Source organism: Impatiens glandulifera, unplaced genomic scaffold (genome assembly GCF_907164915.1).
Source record: "Impatiens glandulifera unplaced genomic scaffold, dImpGla2.1, whole genome shotgun sequence".
In the NCBI taxonomy this organism is placed as follows: Eukaryota; Viridiplantae; Streptophyta; class Magnoliopsida; order Ericales; family Balsaminaceae; genus Impatiens; species Impatiens glandulifera.
This window is the reverse complement of record NW_025919592.1, coordinates 7,916-30,543: the sequence shown is the minus strand read 5'-3', so window position 1 is coordinate 30,543 and position 22,628 is coordinate 7,916. Positions and strand designations below refer to the sequence as shown.

General features: G+C 31.8%; 2 protein-coding genes across 2 annotated transcripts; both read right to left on the bottom strand.

Moving 5' to 3' along the window:
* Positions 1-2,748: 2,748 nt before the first annotated feature.
* LOC124918223 (5'-deoxynucleotidase HDDC2-like) lies at positions 2,749-7,997 on the bottom strand. The gene is made up of 8 exons (XM_047458426.1): positions 7,520-7,997; positions 6,436-6,560; positions 6,206-6,243; positions 4,565-4,675; positions 4,396-4,475; positions 3,353-3,389; positions 3,230-3,271; positions 2,749-3,135 (listed from the first exon to the last, which is right to left on the bottom strand). The coding sequence occupies exons 1-8, from the start codon at positions 7,811-7,813 to the stop codon at positions 3,053-3,055; spliced, it is 810 nt and encodes a 269-aa protein (XP_047314382.1). The 5' UTR covers positions 7,814-7,997; the 3' UTR covers positions 2,749-3,052.
* A 1,028-nt stretch (positions 7,998-9,025) lies between these two features.
* Positions 9,026-22,400, bottom strand: LOC124918224 (importin-9-like). The gene is made up of 33 exons (XM_047458427.1): positions 22,178-22,400; positions 21,697-21,758; positions 21,462-21,554; positions 21,154-21,325; positions 20,832-20,947; positions 20,062-20,148; positions 19,861-19,977; positions 19,695-19,758; positions 19,467-19,609; positions 18,986-19,033; positions 18,817-18,885; positions 18,544-18,619; positions 17,592-17,722; positions 17,434-17,493; positions 17,173-17,227; positions 17,010-17,074; positions 16,859-16,920; positions 16,634-16,757; positions 16,496-16,553; positions 16,262-16,374; positions 16,029-16,106; positions 15,872-15,934; positions 15,682-15,777; positions 15,194-15,303; positions 13,715-13,904; positions 11,686-11,800; positions 11,446-11,558; positions 11,295-11,372; positions 10,741-10,806; positions 10,520-10,651; positions 10,357-10,413; positions 10,202-10,282; positions 9,026-9,394 (listed from the first exon to the last, which is right to left on the bottom strand). Exons 1-33 carry the CDS (start codon positions 22,305-22,307, stop codon positions 9,344-9,346), a joined length of 3,075 nt encoding a protein of 1,024 aa, XP_047314383.1. The 5' UTR covers positions 22,308-22,400; the 3' UTR covers positions 9,026-9,343.
* Positions 22,401-22,628: the final 228 nt, after the last annotated feature.

Genomic DNA, 22,628 nt, shown 5'->3' with positions numbered 1-22,628 from the left:
AAAATAAATTTGATAGCTAATTACAATTATTAACTTTTTTATTTAAAACAAAATAACAAGTGTATTTTTTAATGTTTAAAAATATTTTTTTTTACAATAACACGACTTAGAGTCATATTTGTGATTGTGCTTACATTTTACCAAATTGGTTTATGCAAGATTAGTTGACACGGTTAATTTATGTTTTTGTTTGTCGTATTATTATTTTAAACTATTTTTTATATATTTGTTAAAAACTTTAAATATAATAAAAAAAAAATAATTTGTGAAGTAATTTAAAAGGTTAAATATTTTGTTTTATGTGGAGATAATTAGTATATTCCTTTTATATTGTGTATTTTTGCCCAAATATCTTATATTACTTAATGTATAAATATGTAAAGTGTATTATTAATTTATATTTTCAATTATATTACATTTTATACTTTTATAATTTAAAATAAATTAAAACAAAAATATAAGTGACAAGGGAGGAAAGATCCAACTCCTTAAGTTGGATTTAAAATGAAAACAAATAGTCAACACTTTAATTATAAAATTAAGTCCATCTTTTAAACTTGTAATAATCACATATACAATAAAGTTAATCTTTCGAATAATTTTTTTGTAAAAATAAATTTTTATTCAATTTTTTACTGAATAATATCTTATGAAAATAATATCTACCCACAAGTCATTGTTGAGATTAAACTATCAATCTAGATTGATTATAAATCAATTAAACAACAAATATAATAAATATTTCCAGTTAAACTTGCTTAAAAAACATTTAATATCTTTTTATTCCTATGAACTTTGTAGAAGATTGGTTTTTGGAATACCAATTTACAAGACAAAAGAATTTTTACTTTATAAATCTTGTGTTGTGATTTTAGTCAACCATAAACACAGAACAAATTAAATAAAGAATTTTAAATTTTATTCATGAAAAAAAAAAGAGAAACTCGTACTAGTAAGAAAAGATATATTGAAAGATTATATTAGCTTTTATATTTATTAAATTAAACTATTTTCTTTTTCTCTTTTTCATTATCAATGGGAAGGATTTCAGTACAGACTAGAAAATCGTTTTAATCTCTTTTAGTTTAACTAATTTTCATGTTAAAAAAATTACAAAATGTGACAATGCGTCGTATATTTTGTAAAGCATTAAATTACTACAATTTTAATATAAATAATATAAAAAATAAGTTATTTTTATGACAATAGTTAATACTCAGCACAGACACATTATTAATCTACCGTGTAAAGTCAATCATGTTGTATTTATCGTTCACTATATCGAGTTATGGCGTCGTTATAAAATTACTTTTTAATCTTGTTAAAAGAAATTTAAAATAGAAGTAACAGATTTTAGGTTTTATAAAAGAATTAGAAAGTATAAACCAATTTGTTTCATATAAAAAGAAAACATAACAAATACTCAATTTTAACTGTTTAAAATAAAGTTTGTTAAAAAATTTCTTGTTTAAAAAAAAAAATTAAAAAGATTATGATGTATATTTCTTTTATCTTTAAAATAACAAATTAAAAAGATGGATTCTCATCAATTGAGATTCAGAGACAAGATTAACATAGTAGTTCAAAACTGGCACATTTAATTTTTATAATAAACTCATTTTTTAAATTGATTTTGAGATTAAATCTTGTAAAGTAACTCAATTTGTTTATTTTGTAAAACTTAACTTAATTTATTGTAAAAACCAGTTATATTTATTTCTTTATATTTTAATATTTGTATTAATATAATTATTTATTATTAAATAACTATAGATTTAATTATTTATATTTTTATATGTATATTTCTACATTTAAATTATTAATTTTATATAATATAATAGATTTTATCATCACTTAATTACTTTTATAAACTTATTTAAAATATCTTAATTTAAAATAAATAATTTAATCATTAGTAAAATAATATTACAATCTTACTGAGAATATTATATAGGTCAGCTTTGAGCACAAAGTAGAGAAGTCAGTTCCCAATATTCTTAATAATTTTGAAATAAAATAATTGTAATAATTTTTATTATTATATTTTAATTATTAGGATGATTTAAATTAATTATATATTAATTAAATATTTATAAAAAAATAATTAAATAATGATATATTTATTACCTTATATGAAATTAACAATATAAATATAAATATAAATATATATATATATAAATAATTAAATCTAAACGTATTTAATAGTAAATCATAATGTTAAAATAAATAAGACCAACCCAATTTAAACATTAAATTAAGTTAGTTAAGAAAAAATTAAATTAAATTAATTTGGAAGTTAAAACTCAAATAAGATCTATAAAAAAAAGTCTAAATTTACTACAACTTTTATAAGAACATTCTTTAAAATTGATAATGTTATTCCCAAATAATTATAAGTGAATATGTTTTTCATTCCTATCAAATCAACCTATTGAGCTCAGGTGAAATACATTTTTTAGTTGAATCTGAATTTGAATATGAGTGTGGATGAAAAAATATAACATCTATTATCATGTTTTCTAACTAACAATATTATGATTTCTTGGTGAAAAATTAAAATAACATTCTTTCACTTTCTTATAAATGAGTTCATTCCTAATTAAGACCTTCAACTTAGTCCAAAATTTTGAAATATACCTCTAGATTTACATCATTCTGATGTACACTTTAAAATCTTAAAACTCTCAATATTTATGGGTATATTAGATATATATCAAAGTCATATATAAGATTAAGAGAATGTATGTGTTGTCTTGTAAAACATTATATTGATCATTTAAAATGACTTAAAACATTCATTTAGTGTCGAAAATAAAAGTTACAAATACCGAAAAACTATTCTAAAGTGTAATAAATTATATAGCAAAATATGTTACAGTACACTTAACTATCAAATTAGAGCTAGAACTCCTTCCTATGATTTCAGCATACTCAGACTAAAATAAATGTAATCCTTCTATGTCCAAGCAAAGAGAGACATAATGAAAATTCTATTTGGAAGCAATTTAAAATGCAAAAGTTAACCTCAGGCTTCAATAAATTAGATGTTCGGTTATGGCTTGTTTCCTAACTTCGAATTTCTCCTAGAATGAATCTCTGCAGCCCACCTCTTGCCTATTTCAGTTTGAATTTTCCCTTAAGAAAAAAGAACATAACAGAATATCATATGCTTGTTTAAGGATAATGTGAAATAGTGGTTCAAAAAGAAAGATTAATGTCTTTGCTTTACCTGCAGTTGAAATGAAAAATTCATCCAGCACCTTCCCATGTTCTGCATAATGTTAAAATGGAGGAATAATTATGAAACAAAACTCAATTAACCGGAATTTTTTTTATCTCGGACATTACTTACCCTTTTCATACTCTAATGCTTGTAGAATCATTTCAACCTGAAGAAAGATTCATATGGATTAGATAGGCATTTGAGACAGTATTAAGCATTTCTTTATGATTCATTAAATCTATAATAGAAAAAACATTTGAATTAAAATAACAGAAATTGGACATAAAAACAATAAGTGTAAGTTGGGTAGAGATTTTGACACATGCAGTGATGGTTAGAATCCTCAGTTTACATTGAAAAGGATAAATACTATACTGTTAATTAGATCATAGATCATAACAATAATACTCCAGACTTATTGCTCCTACATAATCTCTAAAGTGTCCAGAACTTGTTCTTTATAATAGAATGGTTCGTTTATTGCTTATTTTTTCCGCAATACCCAACCTGTTGTGTATCTTTTCTTTTACTCCCTTGTTTTGTAAATGATTATGTCATCCATTAATAAATTAAGACTCCAGTCTTTCCTAGAAAAAGAAAAATAATCTAACTCTCTTACAATCTATATATGACAGTTTTAGCGACTCTAATCTATTTTAAATCAGTTAGTGATTTCAACATATGACAGTAATCTGCATGCAGATGAATGGTATCAATTTACATTCATCAGGAGCAAATGTCAAGCCTTTTGTATTTTAATTTTTTTTAGCAGCTCAGATATCTTTTGTCATTAAACCAAAAATCCAATCTATGATCCAGCTACACATTTTTGAGAAATGAAAAAATATCTCTCACAATTTAAGATAATACTCCAACCACATTTTATTTGGCAAATCAAATCTCATCCAGCCACAATTTTATATCAAACGAAAAATGATTTGTTACGACAAAAAATTTAGCGATTTTCCAATGGGATGGAGATATAACCAAGAATTTGGAAAAAAATCTCACTTTCCAAATCCTTTATATCATTTTCCCTTTTATGTCCAAGAAAAAAGTCATTTGCTACAATTCTTCAGGAAATTTTCTGGCTCAGTCCACTATGAGTAGAAAAATAAATTAGTAGAAATACTTAAATTCATTAGTGAAAAGTGATGCTAGAAATTACATACTTTGTCAAAGTCTTTGACAAGATTAGCTTCCAAGGTGGAATTAGTTTCATACTCAGTCCAAAGTTCCTTGATCTCTTCAGCTATGATCCAAAAACAATGAAATTAACTTAATATGTAAAAAGAAAGCAATTGCCAAGAACATGACTAACAGTATTATACGAGTGAGTACCTCTTAGCCCTCCACCAAGAATTGTGCACATCTCATCTAAAGCTTCTTGCTCCATTCTGCTCTTTTCCGCTTTAGGCACACCATCATTAGGGGTTATATCTCCAACAATAGCTATAATAAGAATAAGAGGAACTCGTAACTTGATAAAACCCAACAAAGCAAAAAACTAACTACTAAGATAAAAGTATTCAATGAAAGAAGGATTATTATGGCTTCATTTGGAAACACTGTCACATTTCTCATTCGAATTTGAATGCAGATGGGATCACATTTGAAAACTGAAACTAGTTTGTCTGTCCAAAATTTATTGGCACTTCTCAGCCGGATCCTACAGAAGCATTTCCATATAAGCCCTTTGATGCCTACAATATATATATACATATATTTACATATTTATATATAAAGAGTAAATCATTTTCTTTCAATTTTGTTTATAGTTCGTTTGTCTCTATGTTGGAAGATAAAATTGAGGGTCAAGGGTCTGAATTCATTTTGTTTAATGTTAATTGATTTGTCCCTCAGCAAAAAAAAAAAGAAAAAGAAAAGAGTGAATTAAAATCAAAATATTTCAAAAGAAAAATATTGCTAAGACCCAACAAGGTTGATTTTGAATGAAGAAATCAAAATTTTAAAAAGGTATGACAAAATACTGATTATTTCATATATATTTATTAGGTTAGAAGTTCATATTGCTTCTTGAATTTAAATTAAATACTTGTTTTGCTTCTGCCTCATGCACTTTTAAAAATAACTCAAATAATTGTTCGTCGTCTACCCTTGGTTAACTTCATTAAATTCTTAAATCATCTCTATACAATTTTTGCAGCTCCTTAATCTCAATATTGCCTAAAGTACTTTATTTCTTTCCAAAAATCCATATAAAGACATTCACAGAGTTAACCAGAAAATGATGATGGGAAAGAATTTGAGACATTCTTAAAAGGTTAAGAAACAAAAAGAGCCTTCGCAGGTTGAGGAAGCAAAATAAGTTTTTGATGCAAGTTGATGAGGCAAAATGAGCTTCTTTCCTATTTATTAGTTAGAACTTTAACATCTCAACTATACATATATATGGTAATATATATATATATATATAAGACATGAAATATGCATACCATGTCTAAAATTTTAACCAAAGCGACATAAATAAGGACGAGAATTAGATCAATTTCAATGTAACATGCTATCTATAACAACGCTGCAATGAAATAATAATAACAGTTCAAAAGAGGTCAAAAATATTTATACAGTCTCAAAGATCAATCAAACCAAGATATACTCTAGAAATTGGGTTAAATTCTTTTTTTTTTTAGAACGCTGGGTTCCGCAACTCCTTTGGAGTACGACTAATCCCCATAAGTTAAGCACATAGCCCGCAAACACACTTAACCAATTTAACCAGATGTGCCAGAACCCAGTACCTCAGGGAGGTTGGGATATCCGCCTCTTTTTGCCGCTAAGCTAAAAGAGGGGATAAAAATGGCTTAAAGTTATAGAGTATGCTTGTCATTAGCAAGTAGAAAGACAAGCATGACAGATCCCAAATCCTTCTCCTATATATAGATCATGATATCATTGTAATCCAAATTGTAATTTAAGAGATATACGTCAAAAAGGAAAAACAATGAATTCAAACGGTACCTTCAGCAATATCATGCACAATTGCTATCTTGATGCACCTGCTCATGTTAATGAAAAAAATTCAGTAAGTGCATGGATAAGAGTCAGTATGAAATCATTGGTAGTCAAATAATCCAACATGAAGAAACTCTCCCAATAGGTGGGATTTAATGAAAAATCACAAAATGGAAAATGTACAGGAAAAAAAATGAACGAGGAATTGGTACTAACAACTTAAATTCATATCTAACCTTTCTCTATTGACACCAGGAAGGTCCTCAACAATCAAGGCCATCAATGCCATTCGATACATGTGATCAGCAATGGATTCAGGACCCACTATCTTATGATTGACCCACCCCTTCCTTTTTGTACTCTGCATAAATATGCATGTGGCTCACATTAGTTTACATGACAAAAGAAAATATGAAGCGGAGAAGATAGAACATCAACATAAACAAAAATTATTGGCTAAAATATTTAGCAACTGATATTGAAAACTTTGTACGAAGGTCCAGTTGGCACGCCAACTTAACCTTCTACCTGCTCGGTATAATATAATCAGATCTAGAACAGGAAACCGTAAGCGATTTGGAGGACAGTCTCATGCAAAAGGAGATCCAGTAACCAAGTTTTGTCACAGTTTTCAGTACAAAAGAGTTGGATAACATGGGTGAAGCAGCTAAGTGCATTTTCATTGAAAAATGCCATGACAAACGAAACGAAGTGGAGATTACCAAAAAGGAAGAATAGAAACTGGAAAGAGAGCAGCAACACATCTCTTCCGGAATCAACTATGATGCTAGGGGAAGGGAACGAACTTGAGTTTCACCGCACTTCATATGTCTTATTTTAGTTAATCAGCTTCTTGAGATGATTTTCCTGAAGTCATGACTACATCAATGCCACGACTTATACTTATTTGATCCTATTTATATCACAGTCGATGCAACCTTCGCTATGTCTATGTCTTTAATGAGGTTTTCATTTTTATCAAAAGAAGGATAAAAACACCAAGATAGGAAGGAAGACTGCATTTGAACTCTTCTCTCCCACACAGCCCAACATAAGCCATATGATGACATACTTCAGCAATACAATAAAATCTTCTGAATTCAGCATGCATAAGGTATTCAGTTCAAATCCAAACTGGAATGGATCAATTCTTGTATAAACTAACTATATTGCAGAATTGCTAACAGCATGCTGCCAAAAGTTGTCAACACTTCTCATTCATCAAGTGTTCCTTATCTTGGAAATATGATCAAACAAAATTTATGCATGCACATCATCCATCCAATATTATAACAAAACGAGTAAGCTATTGAGACGAACCTTAAGGCTATGACACAAGGTGAGAAAATCAATGACTGAAGAAGTGGAGGAAGAATCTTTCCCTTCCTCGGACCCACATCCAGCTTCAAGTCCATTGGCCTTGGATACAATCGAGGAATTTCTAGGTTCTGAACTTGGGTATTGGGTTCGGACAGATAAAATCTTTGGGGTTTGGAACTCATTGAAAAAATTGAAGTTGAATAAGGTCCGATGCCAGCGATGAGGAGGAATAGAGCGATTAGGAGAGAAGGAAGAGCGGGAAGCGGTAGAGATAGATGAGAAATGAGCTGCCATTGTCGCCGGAAAATGAAAATTGAGGTAAAATGGAAGAATGGTTTTGTGGGTATTGATTGTTTTTGGCTGCTTGTGCCGATCTCCTTATAGACTGGCGCTTATGTGGGGCTCCGGTCGTCAAATGGGAGATGGCAAAGGAAAGGTCTTTGCTTTCTTGTTTATGGCTGCCTATTTCGGCAAAAGCTGATTTCAGCCTCACTTTGGCAATTATTGAGCCGTTACAAATTCTTAAAGCAAATTAAATCAACTTGTTTGCTTAGGTTATATAAATATTTCTTTTCATGTGAAGATTAGTTAGTTAATTCGATCATACTCGTAGAGGTACTACCTGTATTCCATGAAGTGACGCTTATGCATAAAAGTGAAGAATCACATCCCATTTGTTATTTTTTTTCACTTTGTATATGTGACGTTTTTTTTAGTGGATATAGACAATGCTTGTACAGGTATAATCGAACTAACCGTGATTAGTCTTTCTCAAAGTCATGACCTCGGTTAAATAGAGTGGTTTTAGTAACAATCGAACATGAGTAAAACCCTAAGACTTTTAGAGCATACAAATTTTGAGTTTAATTTGGAAAATTATTTTCTAGAACATCCTTTTTTAAAAATATAGACAATGCTTGTATGGGTAGGATCGAATTAACCGTGATTAGTCTTTCTCAAAGTCATAACCTCAATTAAATAGAGTGGTTTTAATAACAATCGAACATGAATAAAACCCTATGACTTTTAGAACATACAAATTTTGACTTTAATTTGGAAAATTATTTTCTAGAACATCCTTCTTTCAAAATTTAGACTTCTTTCTTGTTACACTAAATTTTTTAATAAAATTTAATGTAAATATAATATACTAAATGTTTATTCAAGCGAGCTCATTGTCATTGTCGACCTACTACACTACAATAATACCCATATTCACTACAATAATACCCATATTGTTTATTTGCACTAATAAATCGCGAGCAATTATTTTGTTCATCTCATAAATCAGATTTTGTGTAGATTGAAAAATGAACATCACATAGTTTAGGATGGCATGATTGGGCGACTCAACATTCCAACCTTGTCATTTGTCTGTCAACCATAGTAACAACCTAGTTTTCGATTTGCCCAATTCCAACAGAATGACAAGATATAAGATATCATAAGATTAAACAACGCTAATAACACACAAGAAATGAGGGAAAGAAAATCTAAGCAAATCAGGATGAACAAACAAAAGCTCATGATAGTTTTATTAGTAAAAGATAGAACTCCTTTACAATAAACATGTAATAATACTCATATTGATACATGAATCTCAAACCGAATCCATCTTGAACCAGTAATTTACCAGTTTACATAAAAATATATTTAAAATAAAAAAAATACAAACACAAACTCTAAAGTACAAAAAGGACCTCTATGGCCATTACAAAACTCAATCAAACATTCCCACATCCTTCAATCAAATTCTAAAAGAATTGTAAAACAATCAAAATTGAGCACCTTCTTCATTCAAGCCATGATGGTAAAATTGAAGTATCATCTCTTTAGCACCATTTCAATTGCATTTAGCTGAGGCTTGGTCAAACTCTGAAAAAATAAAACAGAAACAGTTATCATTCTAGAACATATGGCCATTAAAAAAATAAAAAATAAATGTTTTAAGAAATATGTTCCAATGTAGTTGAAAAATAACAGGGTGTACTTTAATGGAGTAAAGAGTGTGTCTAGAGCAATAGTCTAGTGTTCATTTGTTATCAGCTTTGGCCATAAGTTAGAACCAAGAACAAGTTTCTCAATTGAGAAGAGATGAAGACTTTTTACAGAGTAGGAGTGACGACTAACCCACTAGGGCAGCTTAAATGAAAAGAGTTTTGATTAAAAGAATAAAGGTCTCAGGTTCGACTTTCACTAAAAACTCCCTCATTAAGTGGGGGTCATGACTGTGGCAGACCGTGCTAACTTCTTCAAGGGAATAGATCTCTGGTTTTCAAAAAAGGAAAGAAAAACAGAATAGAAGTAACGTCTCTAAATCTTATCATTTTGCTTTTGTTTGCTTATTTGACTTTTTTCAGTCATACAAGTTAAGTTTATTTTTTGTTTTTCGATACACAGCCTGTTGAGTTTTTCTGTTATGCTAGTAGTATAAAGGATAGTTAAGGTGAGATCATAGGCATGTATGAATTGATGCATTTCTCTCTCCTAGAATTTGGGCATTCCCCTTATCTATTTGAACTCTGTTTTCTTCTCAAACTATACTATATTTCTGCCCTAAATTTCTCAAGTAACAATTTCATGCTCTATCCAAGCCAGCTTATATTGATGGCTACATTGAGAATTTCATAAATCTACCAGAAGCAATGAATCTTGAAGTAAAGAGAGTCAGATCAAGTCAACCTGGCAAAGATGATCAAAAAGCTGTCTCTCACTTTGGGAGAATTTCAGGAAGAAATCCGCAAGATAATTTGTCAAATTAATCTGCAAGAGTCATTCAGAGACATTAATATTATTGTAAGCTAATGACAAGTAGGTTAATCAAGAATAGTCTAGACCTTGTTTAGAGGATCGGAAGAACTTAGTAGGTCGTCTTCATCATCATCATCTTCATCCTGAGCTCAAAGAGATTACATCAACCAGTCCGAGAGAGATGATTAAGAAATGGGAATATATTTCTTTATTTTTTGCTAAGAAAATGGGAATTTGAATTATTATCACCTCTTTAACAACTTTGGCAAGAGCATCAAGATAGTCATTAGAGTTCATACTAGGCGAGATGCCAAGTGTTGTAGATACAAAATCATGCTTAAGTTCTACATCCTCTGCTTCACCATCTTCCCATTCGCTATCCTGTCATTATAGAATATTGCAATATGTTTACCACTCCAAACTTTAGATTAAGCTATTAATAAATCCATAAAAGGTACATGAACAACCACCTCATCATCACCACCTAGGACTGGTTCTTGAATTTCCATTAATGCATCAGCCAATAAAGCCATTATCTGTAATGAAAAAAACACAGGAATTTCCGACATCAGGGAACAATGAAAAAGCGTCTTCACTTTAAAAAAAAATTATAGGGCTTTGGACAGACTTAAGTAGCTTAAGCATAAATTGAACTCATTTGATATGTAGTTATAATTTGCTTTGCATTCGAAAATCAAAAGCAAATATGGAATCGAAGTTCAAATGCTAATACTTTCCTCAACATGAACAAATGATCCTAAAGCATATAATACCACCATGCTTGAGAATGAATACATCGGCCCCATTTGAACACTTATAATTTATGTTTATATATGTTTCTGTATCCGAATGCACATGAGAAACAACCAATAAATTTCTCAATCTCTGTCTCAGTAAGTTCAGTTTCCAAACATAATCTCATTCAGATATATTTAGATCCAGAAATTTTGTACCCAGGTAATTCTTAAATGGGGCCATTATTACTTTAATCAGTTACTCTCCAAATAAATTGACCTATACCTACCTTTGCAGGAAGTGGTATCCAGGTCCATTGATCTGGAGCTGATTTAGCCTTTGAACGAGTGATGATTCCATCGGAAGTCTATCCATTAAAGCATATATTAGCTACTAAACAAATCAAACACTAATGCAATTTGCACAAAACTACTGTATACCTTAATCAGATACCCTTGAACACTGACTTTCCCTAACTGAACATGTTTTGAGGAGAGTAGTAATGCCAAAGCAGATGTGGTAACTTTAATTTGGTAGAATCCCTGCACTTCCCCTGCAATAAAACCTCATATTCTACTAAGCCAAGTTCTTCCATCAAATTTGCAATTTATTCTAGGTGCTATAATTCTGTAAATCAATAATTAGATGGGATAACTATAGTAAAGGCCAGTGATGATGACCTTGTTGCTTTGTCCACTCTGACATCACATATGCAAAAGCATTGTCATGACCTTCAGCGGGAACTGAGATTAGCAAGTCAATAAATTGTTCTACATTTGGGGAACTCATGTGGACCTGCATTAAAAGAAAACTGAATGAGATTAGGGATGTAGGGTAAAAGCAAACACATATAGCTATTGAATCGGCTACATTATGCTGCAGTTGAAATATTTGAAATGTGCTAACAATAGAGATTAGTGATGAAAGAATATCAGAACATGATAAAATGGTCCCCAACTGCAAAATATCATGAGTAGAACATCTAATCATTTTAAGACACAAAATATGTTGGGCTACATTTGTTTAGCTACAATAGAAAGTATTAATCCTACTGGAATTTTAATTCTAATTTTGATAAACTATTAAAAAATAATTAAGATCTAGAATTAGACCACAATTCCATTTATCCTCCAAAAACTAGGAGGGTTGGGGTGAAGGATTTGAGCCCTTTTAATATCTCCCTGTTAAGCAATTGGCTATAGAGGTTTGCAAATGAACAAGACTCTGACACGAGAGGAAGGCTTAGAGCTAATTGAATGAAGAATAACTGATAGACATCTTCTCTCTTTTATCTTCAATTATTCTTTATTCAATTAGCCCTAACCCTTCCCCTCATATCAGACTCTTGGTCGAAGGCTTGTATTGTCACAAAGTATGCCAATGATATTCTTGGCTGGACAAATAAGAAAATAAAATGAGCCTTTTGGTATTGCTTTAGAAAAATCCATGTATGAAGGTGTGAAATGATAATGTGAAGGCTTGTATTGTCACAAAGTATGCCAATGATATTCTTGGCTGGACAAATAAGAAGATAAAATGAGCCTTTTGGTATTGCTTTAGAAAAATTCATTACACAACAGTGAAACATATGAAGGTGCTAAATGATAATGTGAGAACTAAATCTATTTTTGTTTCTAGATCTGTATACATAAACGTTTGGAAACTAAACTTAGTGAGAACTAGATCCGGATACACAAACTGTAGAATTATGCAATTACTTGCACTTAACATGTTACTTTGTTTACACTCAACGTGTTAAGTGTTGTCAGTCTTTACCTTTATCACATTCAATGTCCTTTAAATATCTAAATTTCTAATGTAAATCATAACTCACTATCTAAATAATATTTTTCCCTCTCTCAAAATTTCTACATGGTATCAGAGCAGGTTTTTCCAGCTTGAAGAAACCTGTTCACAATTTTCCGCTGCCTACTCCAATGGTGGAAATAGCCATTGGAGAACTCAAATGATTATATTATCTCATATTCCATAAGTATTTTTTATCTCTATTTTTATCACCACTATGTTAAACAAGCGGGACATCATTTCAAAACTGCACTTTATATCTCGGCCGAATCTGCACATCTTCGTGTATCGACAGATTTTTTCTAACATTTCATCTGTCCAAAAAATTATTACTTTTCAATTCAAGAGTTGGACGAGTCAGAGCAAGTGCCAAGAGCCACTCCTCTGACAAAGTGAAAAATGGATTAGAATCGGTCAAATTGAAAGAATGTCGTCAACATTTTCATCTCCTCGGCAACATCCTCTCCACTCTCATAGCTGCCCAACGCTTTTCCTATTAGGTGGCTGACATTCTCACCAAATCTCTTTCCAAGTGGAATTTCGAAGAGCTATGTGGCAAGTTGGGTACTCTCAATATTTTTACCCAATTTGAAAGGGAGTGTAGAATTATGCAATTACTTGCACTCAATATGTTGTTTTGTTTACACTCAACATGTTGAGTGTTGTCAGTCTTTACCTTTATCACACTTAATGTCCTTTAAATATCTGGATTTCTAATGTAAATAATAACTCACTATCTAAATAATATTTTCCCTCTCTCAAACTTCTACACAAACATATTCAAAAAGAGCTTCCTAATTGGGCAAATGTGAACACAAAACATATATAAAAATAGTTATCTTAGCTAAAGAGATTTTCTGAGATCAGCAAAATTGTAGGGAGATCCAAGGTAAAGAAAATTACCAATCTTGCAAAAATGAGAATTAATGAGCTTCTTAATCCAGCAATAATACAAGATTGCAGACGCCTGACAAGAGCCGCAACCAAGTCTCTGATATGCTGTGCCATTTGTGTTGGTAGATGCAAAATAAGTTGGAGAATAAAGCTTCCAGCAAAAAGTGATCCAGAACTTTCCATACTAGGATCAAGAAGCCTGAATGTAAATAGTTCAAGAAACATATTCATTTAGTGGAAACATTGACAGATTTCATAGCTTCACAATCATTTTAATACTAGCAACAATTAATTCAAGTACCACTACATATCAAATTAAATGGAAATTAATTTCAGGTGATGAATTTGACAATTAATCACCTAAATCATGCAGTCTGTTCCATCCTTCGTATTTCTTGTGGGCGTGGAATCGCCAATGAAATGTTTAGACAAAATGTGATAGAGTTCAAACTCTAGGGTTCAAACAATTCGAGAAAGGGTGGTGAGAGGCCAAGAGAATGCATACAAGAAAATAGAATCCTTTCATAATTATATTGAATAATTAAAACGATAACACAAGTCCTTTATATATTAGGCTAATCCTACCATAATTCTAAGTCTATATAAATATATAAACTATTACACTACATAATTACCTAATCAACTAATTAAATAAATAACAATAATTAAATACAATTATCTACTAACATATTTATCTAACTAAGAATTTGGTACACATGGGGTATGATCAAGGGTTAGACAATCCAAAGGTGGAGATACGACGACAATGGACGATCCAGATTAATCTTCTAGAAAAATTAATGGTTAGAGGTAGTCAGATAAAAATAGTAAATAAGACCCTGAAGTTTATTAGTTATCTACTTCTGCCCCAAGTTGTAAGATGGTTATTGGAGGCAACTTCTATACATTATAAATAGAAGTTTGCTGATAAATATTAGGATATGGTATTAATTGAGTTCAAGACTCTTTTTAGCTATGGAAGTTCTCGATGATTTTTTCATCTAAGGGCTTAAGCTGTTCCTTTCTCATCTCTTTCTTTGACTATCCGATTTCTATTACAAACACTATCTAAATAGTTGAAAATGTAACACAATTGTCCTAGTATAGTTTAGCTATTCTGGCAAATGTTCTCGAGTGATTGGCCCTTCCCAGCCCTAACATATTTCTAGTATCAAATTGCCACATTGTTCTTACACAGTATGAAGCATTTTGTAGCCAAATTTACTTTAAAAAGTTGATCATTTTATTGGAATCAGTGGAAAAAATAGCACATGCAAAATTAGATTAAAAGACTAATTGATTAAATATGAGAAAGGTCTACAAGTCATCATACTCACCAGAAATGTAACTTGAAATGCCTTGATTGAAATAAGGAGAATCATTCCCCACAGATCTTATGCATTTACTAATGCAAAGATCAGTTTGAGGAAATGAAAAAATATATAGATGCACACAGATAATGTAAAGGATACAAAAGAACAGAATTACCTTGAAGCTACATCAAGCAAACTTCTCATTGTAAATCCAGGATCAACACCCCAACCAAGAATTTTTTCCTGACTCCCAGATATTAGAGCAGCTAAGCATTGTGTTGCATTCTGATTTACAAAAAGAAAAATGTTACTATTTTTTATAGATTAAGGGTGTGCTTAAACTGAAAATTAAATGTTAATACCGAGTTAAGTTTGTGAAAAATAAATGTTGAATAAACCAAATGAAAATATCTAAATTTGAAGTATCTGATATGTAAGTTGGTTTTATAAAAGGTAGAACTAATGTCGGGAAAGTACTTGAAGACTATTTACCATATAAGGACATAATAATTAATTTTCAGGGTTAAAGTTGTGTTTTGGACCCTCTTACTACATTAGCATAGTTTACCGAATTAAACTAAATAATTAATAACAGTTATTAAATGAACTTAATTCAAATAAGCACAATATATTACCAAAAGAAAGTCAGGAAAAGTATATAACCTGCAATTGACTATGATCATCAGCTTGAAGGATTATTCCAACAATGGAGTCGAAACAAACATCATATATAGGTTTCACTACATCAACCGGAGAATTCTGAAATTACAGAACTAACATCAGTAGAGTAAGCAACCAACCCAATTTGCTAGATTAAGCACAGAACTATAAAAAGTAATTAGAAATTTAGAACCTTCAATAACATTGTAACAAGATCCAAGGCAGCTGCAACTGAACCTTCAGGCTGTTGATGAGGCTGACCAATTCCAAGGGATATATCAATTAGGCATTTCCTATTTACTTTACCTAACGTTAAGCGGCATGAAAATAAAACAAAAAGGAAGTCTTACTTTACTCAGAAGCGGTCCAACAAAAGGTAAGACTCGTGAAACCAGTGAGCAAGCACAGCCAGGAGCTTCTTTTATTGCCTAGAAGAAATGAGGAAAGAAAAACACAATTGCCCTGAGTGTACAAGAATAAAATCGAGATGAAAAGCATGCTAGTTTTACAGAGGTCAATTCTACTTTCAGGTAGATTCTAAAGAAAAGTGAAAAATCAGAGACAAGAGGCTAGCAATTATTACCTCTAAAACTTCAAGGGTTCCGATACTTACAAAAGGATCTGAAACATACTGTGCCCATGTGTTAAGGAGAATAGGCGACAGAATAGGTTCTATAGTTGCTAATGTTCCGTTCCCTACAGCAGGTTAATAAAAATGGAACAAATCACCATACAATAATATTTTGGCAGACACCAAAACTAAATATGTAAAAAGAAAAATTGAATCACTTGAGATGCCACATAGGTTTCAACCCACCGGCTTTTGCAGCAGCCTGTAATGTTTCAAGTACCAGATGCATGGTCTCATCAGATGCCTGAAAAGACCGAAAATAGAAAAAGTATTATATTTAACTTAATTAACATTTGTCCAGGCAATAAAAGGCAGGTATATTACTTGGTTGAGAAGATCCGTAAGTGATGAAAATAAACCAATTAAATGAGGTTCAAGAACTCCTTTGTTTGCACCAGGCAGTAGTTCGCAAAGAGCACGGCAAGCACCAACTTTCACAGGTGGGGGCCTATGGAAAAATCATTTCACATGTAACTCATTCTTATCCTTATCTAGAAAATCCCTAAGCTCTTTTCAATAAATAAAAATAGGAAAAACTCTGATACTAACACATCCATCCCAATAGCCTTCATAGAAGCTTCAAGAAAATGGTTAACAACTTCACTGCTGATCTGGCAAGCAAAAAATAAAAGATATTGGTAGAAAGAAAGTTTAATAATACACCAAGGTAACCAAAAGGATAAGATCTTGCAACAGTTACCACTGAAGAGAACTTTGCAACAGCAGAGAAAACACGTGCAAAAAGAAAAGGAAACTCATTCACTCCTGCATAGAAGTACAATGGTAATTTTCATGCTGAATTATTTTCATCAGACCAATTTACATTGAAAGATAATCTCAATCTAACTAACATCTTGAGCTACCTGTTCCCGTATCTTCAACAATTATTTGCTCCAATAGGTTTCCAAGGCCCGAGACCTATTTTTGCATGTCGGATTAAAGTATATCAAACAGATTTTTATTCAAAAATAAAATAGATTTTTTTGAAAAAGTAAAAATAAATAGAAATAAAATGAAGAAATGCTAGTTCCTTTTGTTTCATTAAATATATCAAAGATTTTAGAGTTTTAATAGATGACTTCAAAAGAATTTATCTGAATCTTGGCAGAAATAAAGTTACATACCTCAGCTTCAAGCAACTGCTCTGATAGAGAAGCGAGAGCATAAATAGTAGCCTCCCGTATCTGCCAAAAAGAAGAGTTTTATTTTCTCACTTGCGAGTCAAAAATGAAGAAATGAAGAAATGAAGAACAGAAGATATGTTGAGAGAAGAATCACTTGCCCTCCACCAGATGATAGAACCAGAAGCTTTTGCTCTTTGAGACTCATAAAATCGTCTTTTTGCAGCAGCAAATATGGCATCAATTGCCTTAATACCACAAGAATGAACAAGCTCTTCTAATAAAAGGGAACCTACAAGATTTAATTATGATCTAAGAAAGGCTTCTATAGCAGTTATCATCTTCAATGCAACTAAGCTCCATTAAGTTACTAACTAATTCGTAACTTGAAATCCAAAAAAGCAAAGAATATCCTTATTAAACATTGAGCCTATGTGGATGTTACAATCGTGATCCCATTGGAAAATCGCCAAAGGTTAAAACTGAAAGTCATTTTTTCATTTGCTATAAGATTTTTGTTTGAACCATGATAAAATTTACAAGCTTTGCCTAATCGTCTAGAGGGTGATCACAGGGTCACTGAATGAACTCCGATCGAATTATTTGGGACCACTCGTTATCAATGGGATGAAGGGTACTTCCAGCAAGAGGTATATTGAAGAGTTAGTGTTGGTCTAGTCGAAAGTCAAAATTTAACATTTATTTTCGAATCACCCAAGGGTTTGGACTTGAAAAGTTAATGTCTCAAGTTCGAATCTCACTGAAGAACTTTAATTGACGTGAGGCGCCATGTGAGATGTTGTGCTAGCCTCCTATAGGGATTAAACCCTAGTTTGAAAAAATAAAAATATGTGTTGGATCATGATCCAGAGATTTTTGTTGCTTCATTTGGTTTACAAATTAATTTTAGATTATGATACGAATTATAGTCTAATTTTTGCTTCAATTAATATAGAGATATTTTCACGATGATATTCAGATTATTTTTTAGATTATTGTGATTTTTTACAAACATAAAAAGTATAGATTAATGAGAACATGATCAACGTGAGAAAAAATGATAAAAAACAGGTCAATATAAAGGAACACAAAAAGCCACTCAGAACCACATACCAGAAATGCGACAACTGTAGCTGTTTTCATCCTCATCCGCAATATACTGGTTAGCATCCAATGACCAAGTTTGTATCTGGACAGGACACATGAAAAATGAGAAGTGGCTACTGGCTACATTGAAAAGAACAAAAATTATATATGCCGCTTATTAAAACATCATACTAATCAAGACGTCATAGAAACTAAAGACGAGTTCAAGATCTTAACAAAGGTACTCAATGGAAATACACAGTATAATGAAGATAAAAGGCAGGGAAACTAAAAGAGAACCTGGTGTTCTGTCATCTGAAGAAAAGCAATAACATGATAGATTAAATCTTCCATATTCTCTGTGAAAACCTAATAAATGCAGGAAGAGAATACCAGTCACTCGATAGCAATGGACACAATCAAGTACATATGGAAAATTGATTAAACAAAATGAAGCACACCACCACACCTTAACGAATTTCCTGCTGCCCACAAGTGTCAGTAGAAACTCAAAAAGCTGCACATTCAAATTTGAAATCCAACATATGTAAGGTAAAAATCAATAACATCAGTAGCACATGGAGAGCCTTCTAGACTAGTAAGGTCAAATGAATGCCTCCAAAAAAATAAAAGAGCAAAACCAAATGCATGTCATGGGAACATAAGTATTATTTCCATTTTCTTTTTCATTATTGTAATGACACATTTGGAACTTGCTGCTGTTGAAATATGTGAAACATTAATTTAAGGAACACGCAATTATAGTAGATGTCAGATTAGAAGATGGCCACAAAACAGTTTATATAGATAGAAACAATATATAATCATATATACATAGCAACCAACTGCAACATATTTAGTTTTATTTTAGTTATATAAGAGCCTCCATGTAAGTGATTGATAGGATACGTAAACCATATGAATCCTCAATGAAGCAATGGACTAATTACCTGCATGACAAAAGACTCTAGACTTTTGTCTGCTCCATCAGAATCATATCTCCCATCATAGGAATCATTTGTACCTTCAATTGACGAACTTTCATATACTCCAATTGAAGTAACAAATGTCTGCCACAGAGGCCCCACCACAGCTGAAATCAAGAAGATAGTTCTTGAATAAAAGAGAAATAAATAATCTAGGAAAAATAGTAATAAGATATCAAGAAAGAAACTAACCAGAAAATGGAGCTTCCGTAAGGCTACGGAAGTTTTTGACGAATTGATTCAAACACTTCAATACCTGATATATCTCCCCAATAAGACAGATATTAGGTCCATCTTCTTTTACCATAGAACTCAGATGATGCTAGTATATTCAAACAGATTAAAAAGAAAAACTAGCCTCTATTCTCATGCTCCAGTCATCAGGATCTTCAGATTGAACCGGATTGGCTAAAATAACCGAAAACTGGTTCATCCATGATGGAATCATAGGTGACATCAGCTCTGTAGTTTCTGTCTAAACACAGGAATCGTAGATAAGCCATTCAGTGTATGGAAGATATTTGGAGTACTAAACTTGCAAAATACCTTGTAGAGATACCTTGAATACACCACTCATAACACCTAGCATACATGTGCAAGAATACACAATTGACAAAGCCTTTGTGCGCAAATGTTTGTCATAAATCTGCAAAGAAGAAAAAGTTTTCCCCAGTTATCAAACTTGAAGATCAAATTCATACGCACATTTTATGAAGGAGAATCCACTTATCAAGCTTGGGATATACTAATTTCTCCTGTGTTTTTTATAACCAGGGCTTTTTCCCCGAAGAAGGCAAGCATATCATCCCACCACTTGAATCAATGTGTTCTTAGTGGGAATCGAATATGAGACCTCAACCTCTTAATTCAAGACTCTTAACACTTGAACTACACATGGTTCTCTCTTGTTGTTTTTCATGTACTATTAGGTAGATATTATAAAGAAAGCTTGATTCATAAAAAATCCATTCAAAATAACTGAAACAAAAACAACCTCTCCAGATAATTGAACTAGTCTCTTCCTCCCCTACCCCAAACAAAACCCCTTTCTCTCTTGCTATATATGTAAAATCCAGAAAATGAAGAACAGTTCCAGTAGAATTCTCTTTCCAGACACATTGAGCTTACAAGAATGACATCCAACTAAGTAACATCAACATTCTTCTCTTACCCAATACAGTCCTATGGAAAGGCCTATAAACCTAAATTTGTTATCATCTTATAACTATACAAAACACAACTCCTCACTTTTGAAAAAATTAATAAACTAAAGATAAAAAGGTTCAGGCAGTAACATTAGCATAAGTTTTACTGAATTAAAATTTTCACCTGAGGAGATGACACAATTGTATACAAGCATGGAAATAGAATACGAATTAGAGTCGGCATCATAGTGTCATCCAAGTCTCCAGATAGGAGAGCCAAACATCTCAATGCACCATGCACTGCAAAAAAGAAAAAAAAAACATGAAATCTTTGTCAACAAAAAGGACTTGAGAAATAAAAGATCTAGCAGCCAAGCTAAATAGTAAGGGAATTTTTCATTTGACCAATTGCAAGTTCAAAACTGCCTACTTGTTATGATAAGCATGCATATAAAGCATGTTACAAGAAAATTAAGAGGGGGGAATTCTTTTCTCAGCAAAACTACCTCCATTCATATTGTACTGATCACCAATCAACTGTAGGAGGAGTGGTAATAGGTCAGGCCAATCATCTGGCCAGTCATAATGCCCAATTGATGCAACTGCCATACTTATTGCAGTACAGATTTTCTTGTTAGGATCATCCAGTGCTGATAACAAAAGGGGACGTATGGCCGCCTACCAAAATTATCAAACTAAATTAGGGATGGCTGTGTACAATTGGATGGATAAATAAAGAGTACAGCAAACATATACTAATTCAATATAAAAGTAGTGAAGATGAAATTTGTGAATGAGAAGGAACTAAGCAAACCTTTTCTTCACTTGACACAACAGGGTGTTCAAATGTGTCTTCATCCTCCTGCCAGTGTTTCTTGATGAATTGTTTTAGAAGAACAGCAGCTAGGTAAAAGCATGTTAAGTTTAAACTTTAAAGCATGTGCAACTGCATTAAAAGTAATTTATGTATGCCGCAATTCTTTCTGATATGCAAAGCCAATGCAACCCCGCACATACAGAAGTAGTCAAGCTACAACAGAAAAGGATATCTGGCGCAATCCAAAGGGTAGGTCTCTATTTGCAGCAACCTTTGCTAGCCCACTTCCAAACCCTATAAAAGAGAATGAAGCAGAAAGGGGAGAAGTTGTCACTCTTAAATTCATTTAGCATTTGAACTTCAGATAATAAGAAGAAGTAAAAAGGTAATTCAAATTCCAAATGAATTTGAAAAACATATGTTTCAATAGAAAATAGAGATTATATCTTGTGATCCTGGTTAAGCACTAAACCCTTTAGCCTCAAAAAAATATGCTAATTTTCTCATTCTAAGCAAACCAAAACCCATTACATCTCACATGTAATCTTACATAAATAGCAAAACCCATTATCTCCTAAATTCGATTGCATTATATCCGGTTAAGAAAAGAAGAAGAAATAATCAGAAATGGGGAGAATTGGAAGAATCTGCTAAAAGATATCCAGATTTGGCAAACTACAGATACTGGGTTTGAGATTTGGATAATTAATTACCTGGTTGAAGTGAAGCCTGATTGAGGGAAGTTTCAGCGAAGGATCGGACCTGTTGATTCGTGTCGAGAGTGGCATTTAGACAGTTGATTAGCCAGTGCTGGTCTTGATCAACGGCGGCGGCGTTCGCCATGGATTAACGTGCGATGATGATGATGATGAAGAAAAGTGATCTTGCTCCGCCTACTTTTTTCCCGCTCTTCAGAGCACAGATTCACTGCGGCAAGAGATAGAGTAAAGCATTTGTAATTTGAAGGTTATATACTAATAATCTAGGACTGCTACATAGTTGCTGCATTGCTGGCACAAATCCACACAAGAAATAACCTAGACTGTCTGCATAATTGTCATATTTTTTTAAAAAAAAAATTCTATTTTTAATATAAAAAAATAGATAAAGGATAGGGGAAGGGAAAAACCCTAGAGGAAATTTGAGGAAATGAACTATAGGCAA

Coding starts and splice junctions, on each gene's coding strand:
- LOC124918224 (XM_047458427.1), bottom strand. CDS start 22,307: ATGGCGAACGCCGCCGCCGTTGATCAAGACCAGCACTGGCTAATCAAC. Junction 18,620..18,816: donor TTCAGATGACAGAACACCAG/GTTCTCTTTTAG, acceptor TGTCCTGTCCAG/ATACAAACTTGGTCATTGGA. Junction 11,373..11,445: donor TTCAAGGGTATCTGATTAAG/GTATACAGTAGT, acceptor TTTAATGGATAG/ACTTCCGATGGAATCATCAC.
- LOC124918223 (XM_047458426.1), bottom strand. CDS start 7,813: ATGGCAGCTCATTTCTCATCTATCTCTACCGCTTCCCGCTCTTCCTTC. Junction 4,676..6,205: donor TGTGCATGATATTGCTGAAG/GTACCGTTTGAA, acceptor TTCTTATTATAG/CTATTGTTGGAGATATAACC. Junction 3,390..4,395: donor TTGTCAAAGACTTTGACAAA/GTATGTAATTTC, acceptor ATCTTTCTTCAG/GTTGAAATGATTCTACAAGC.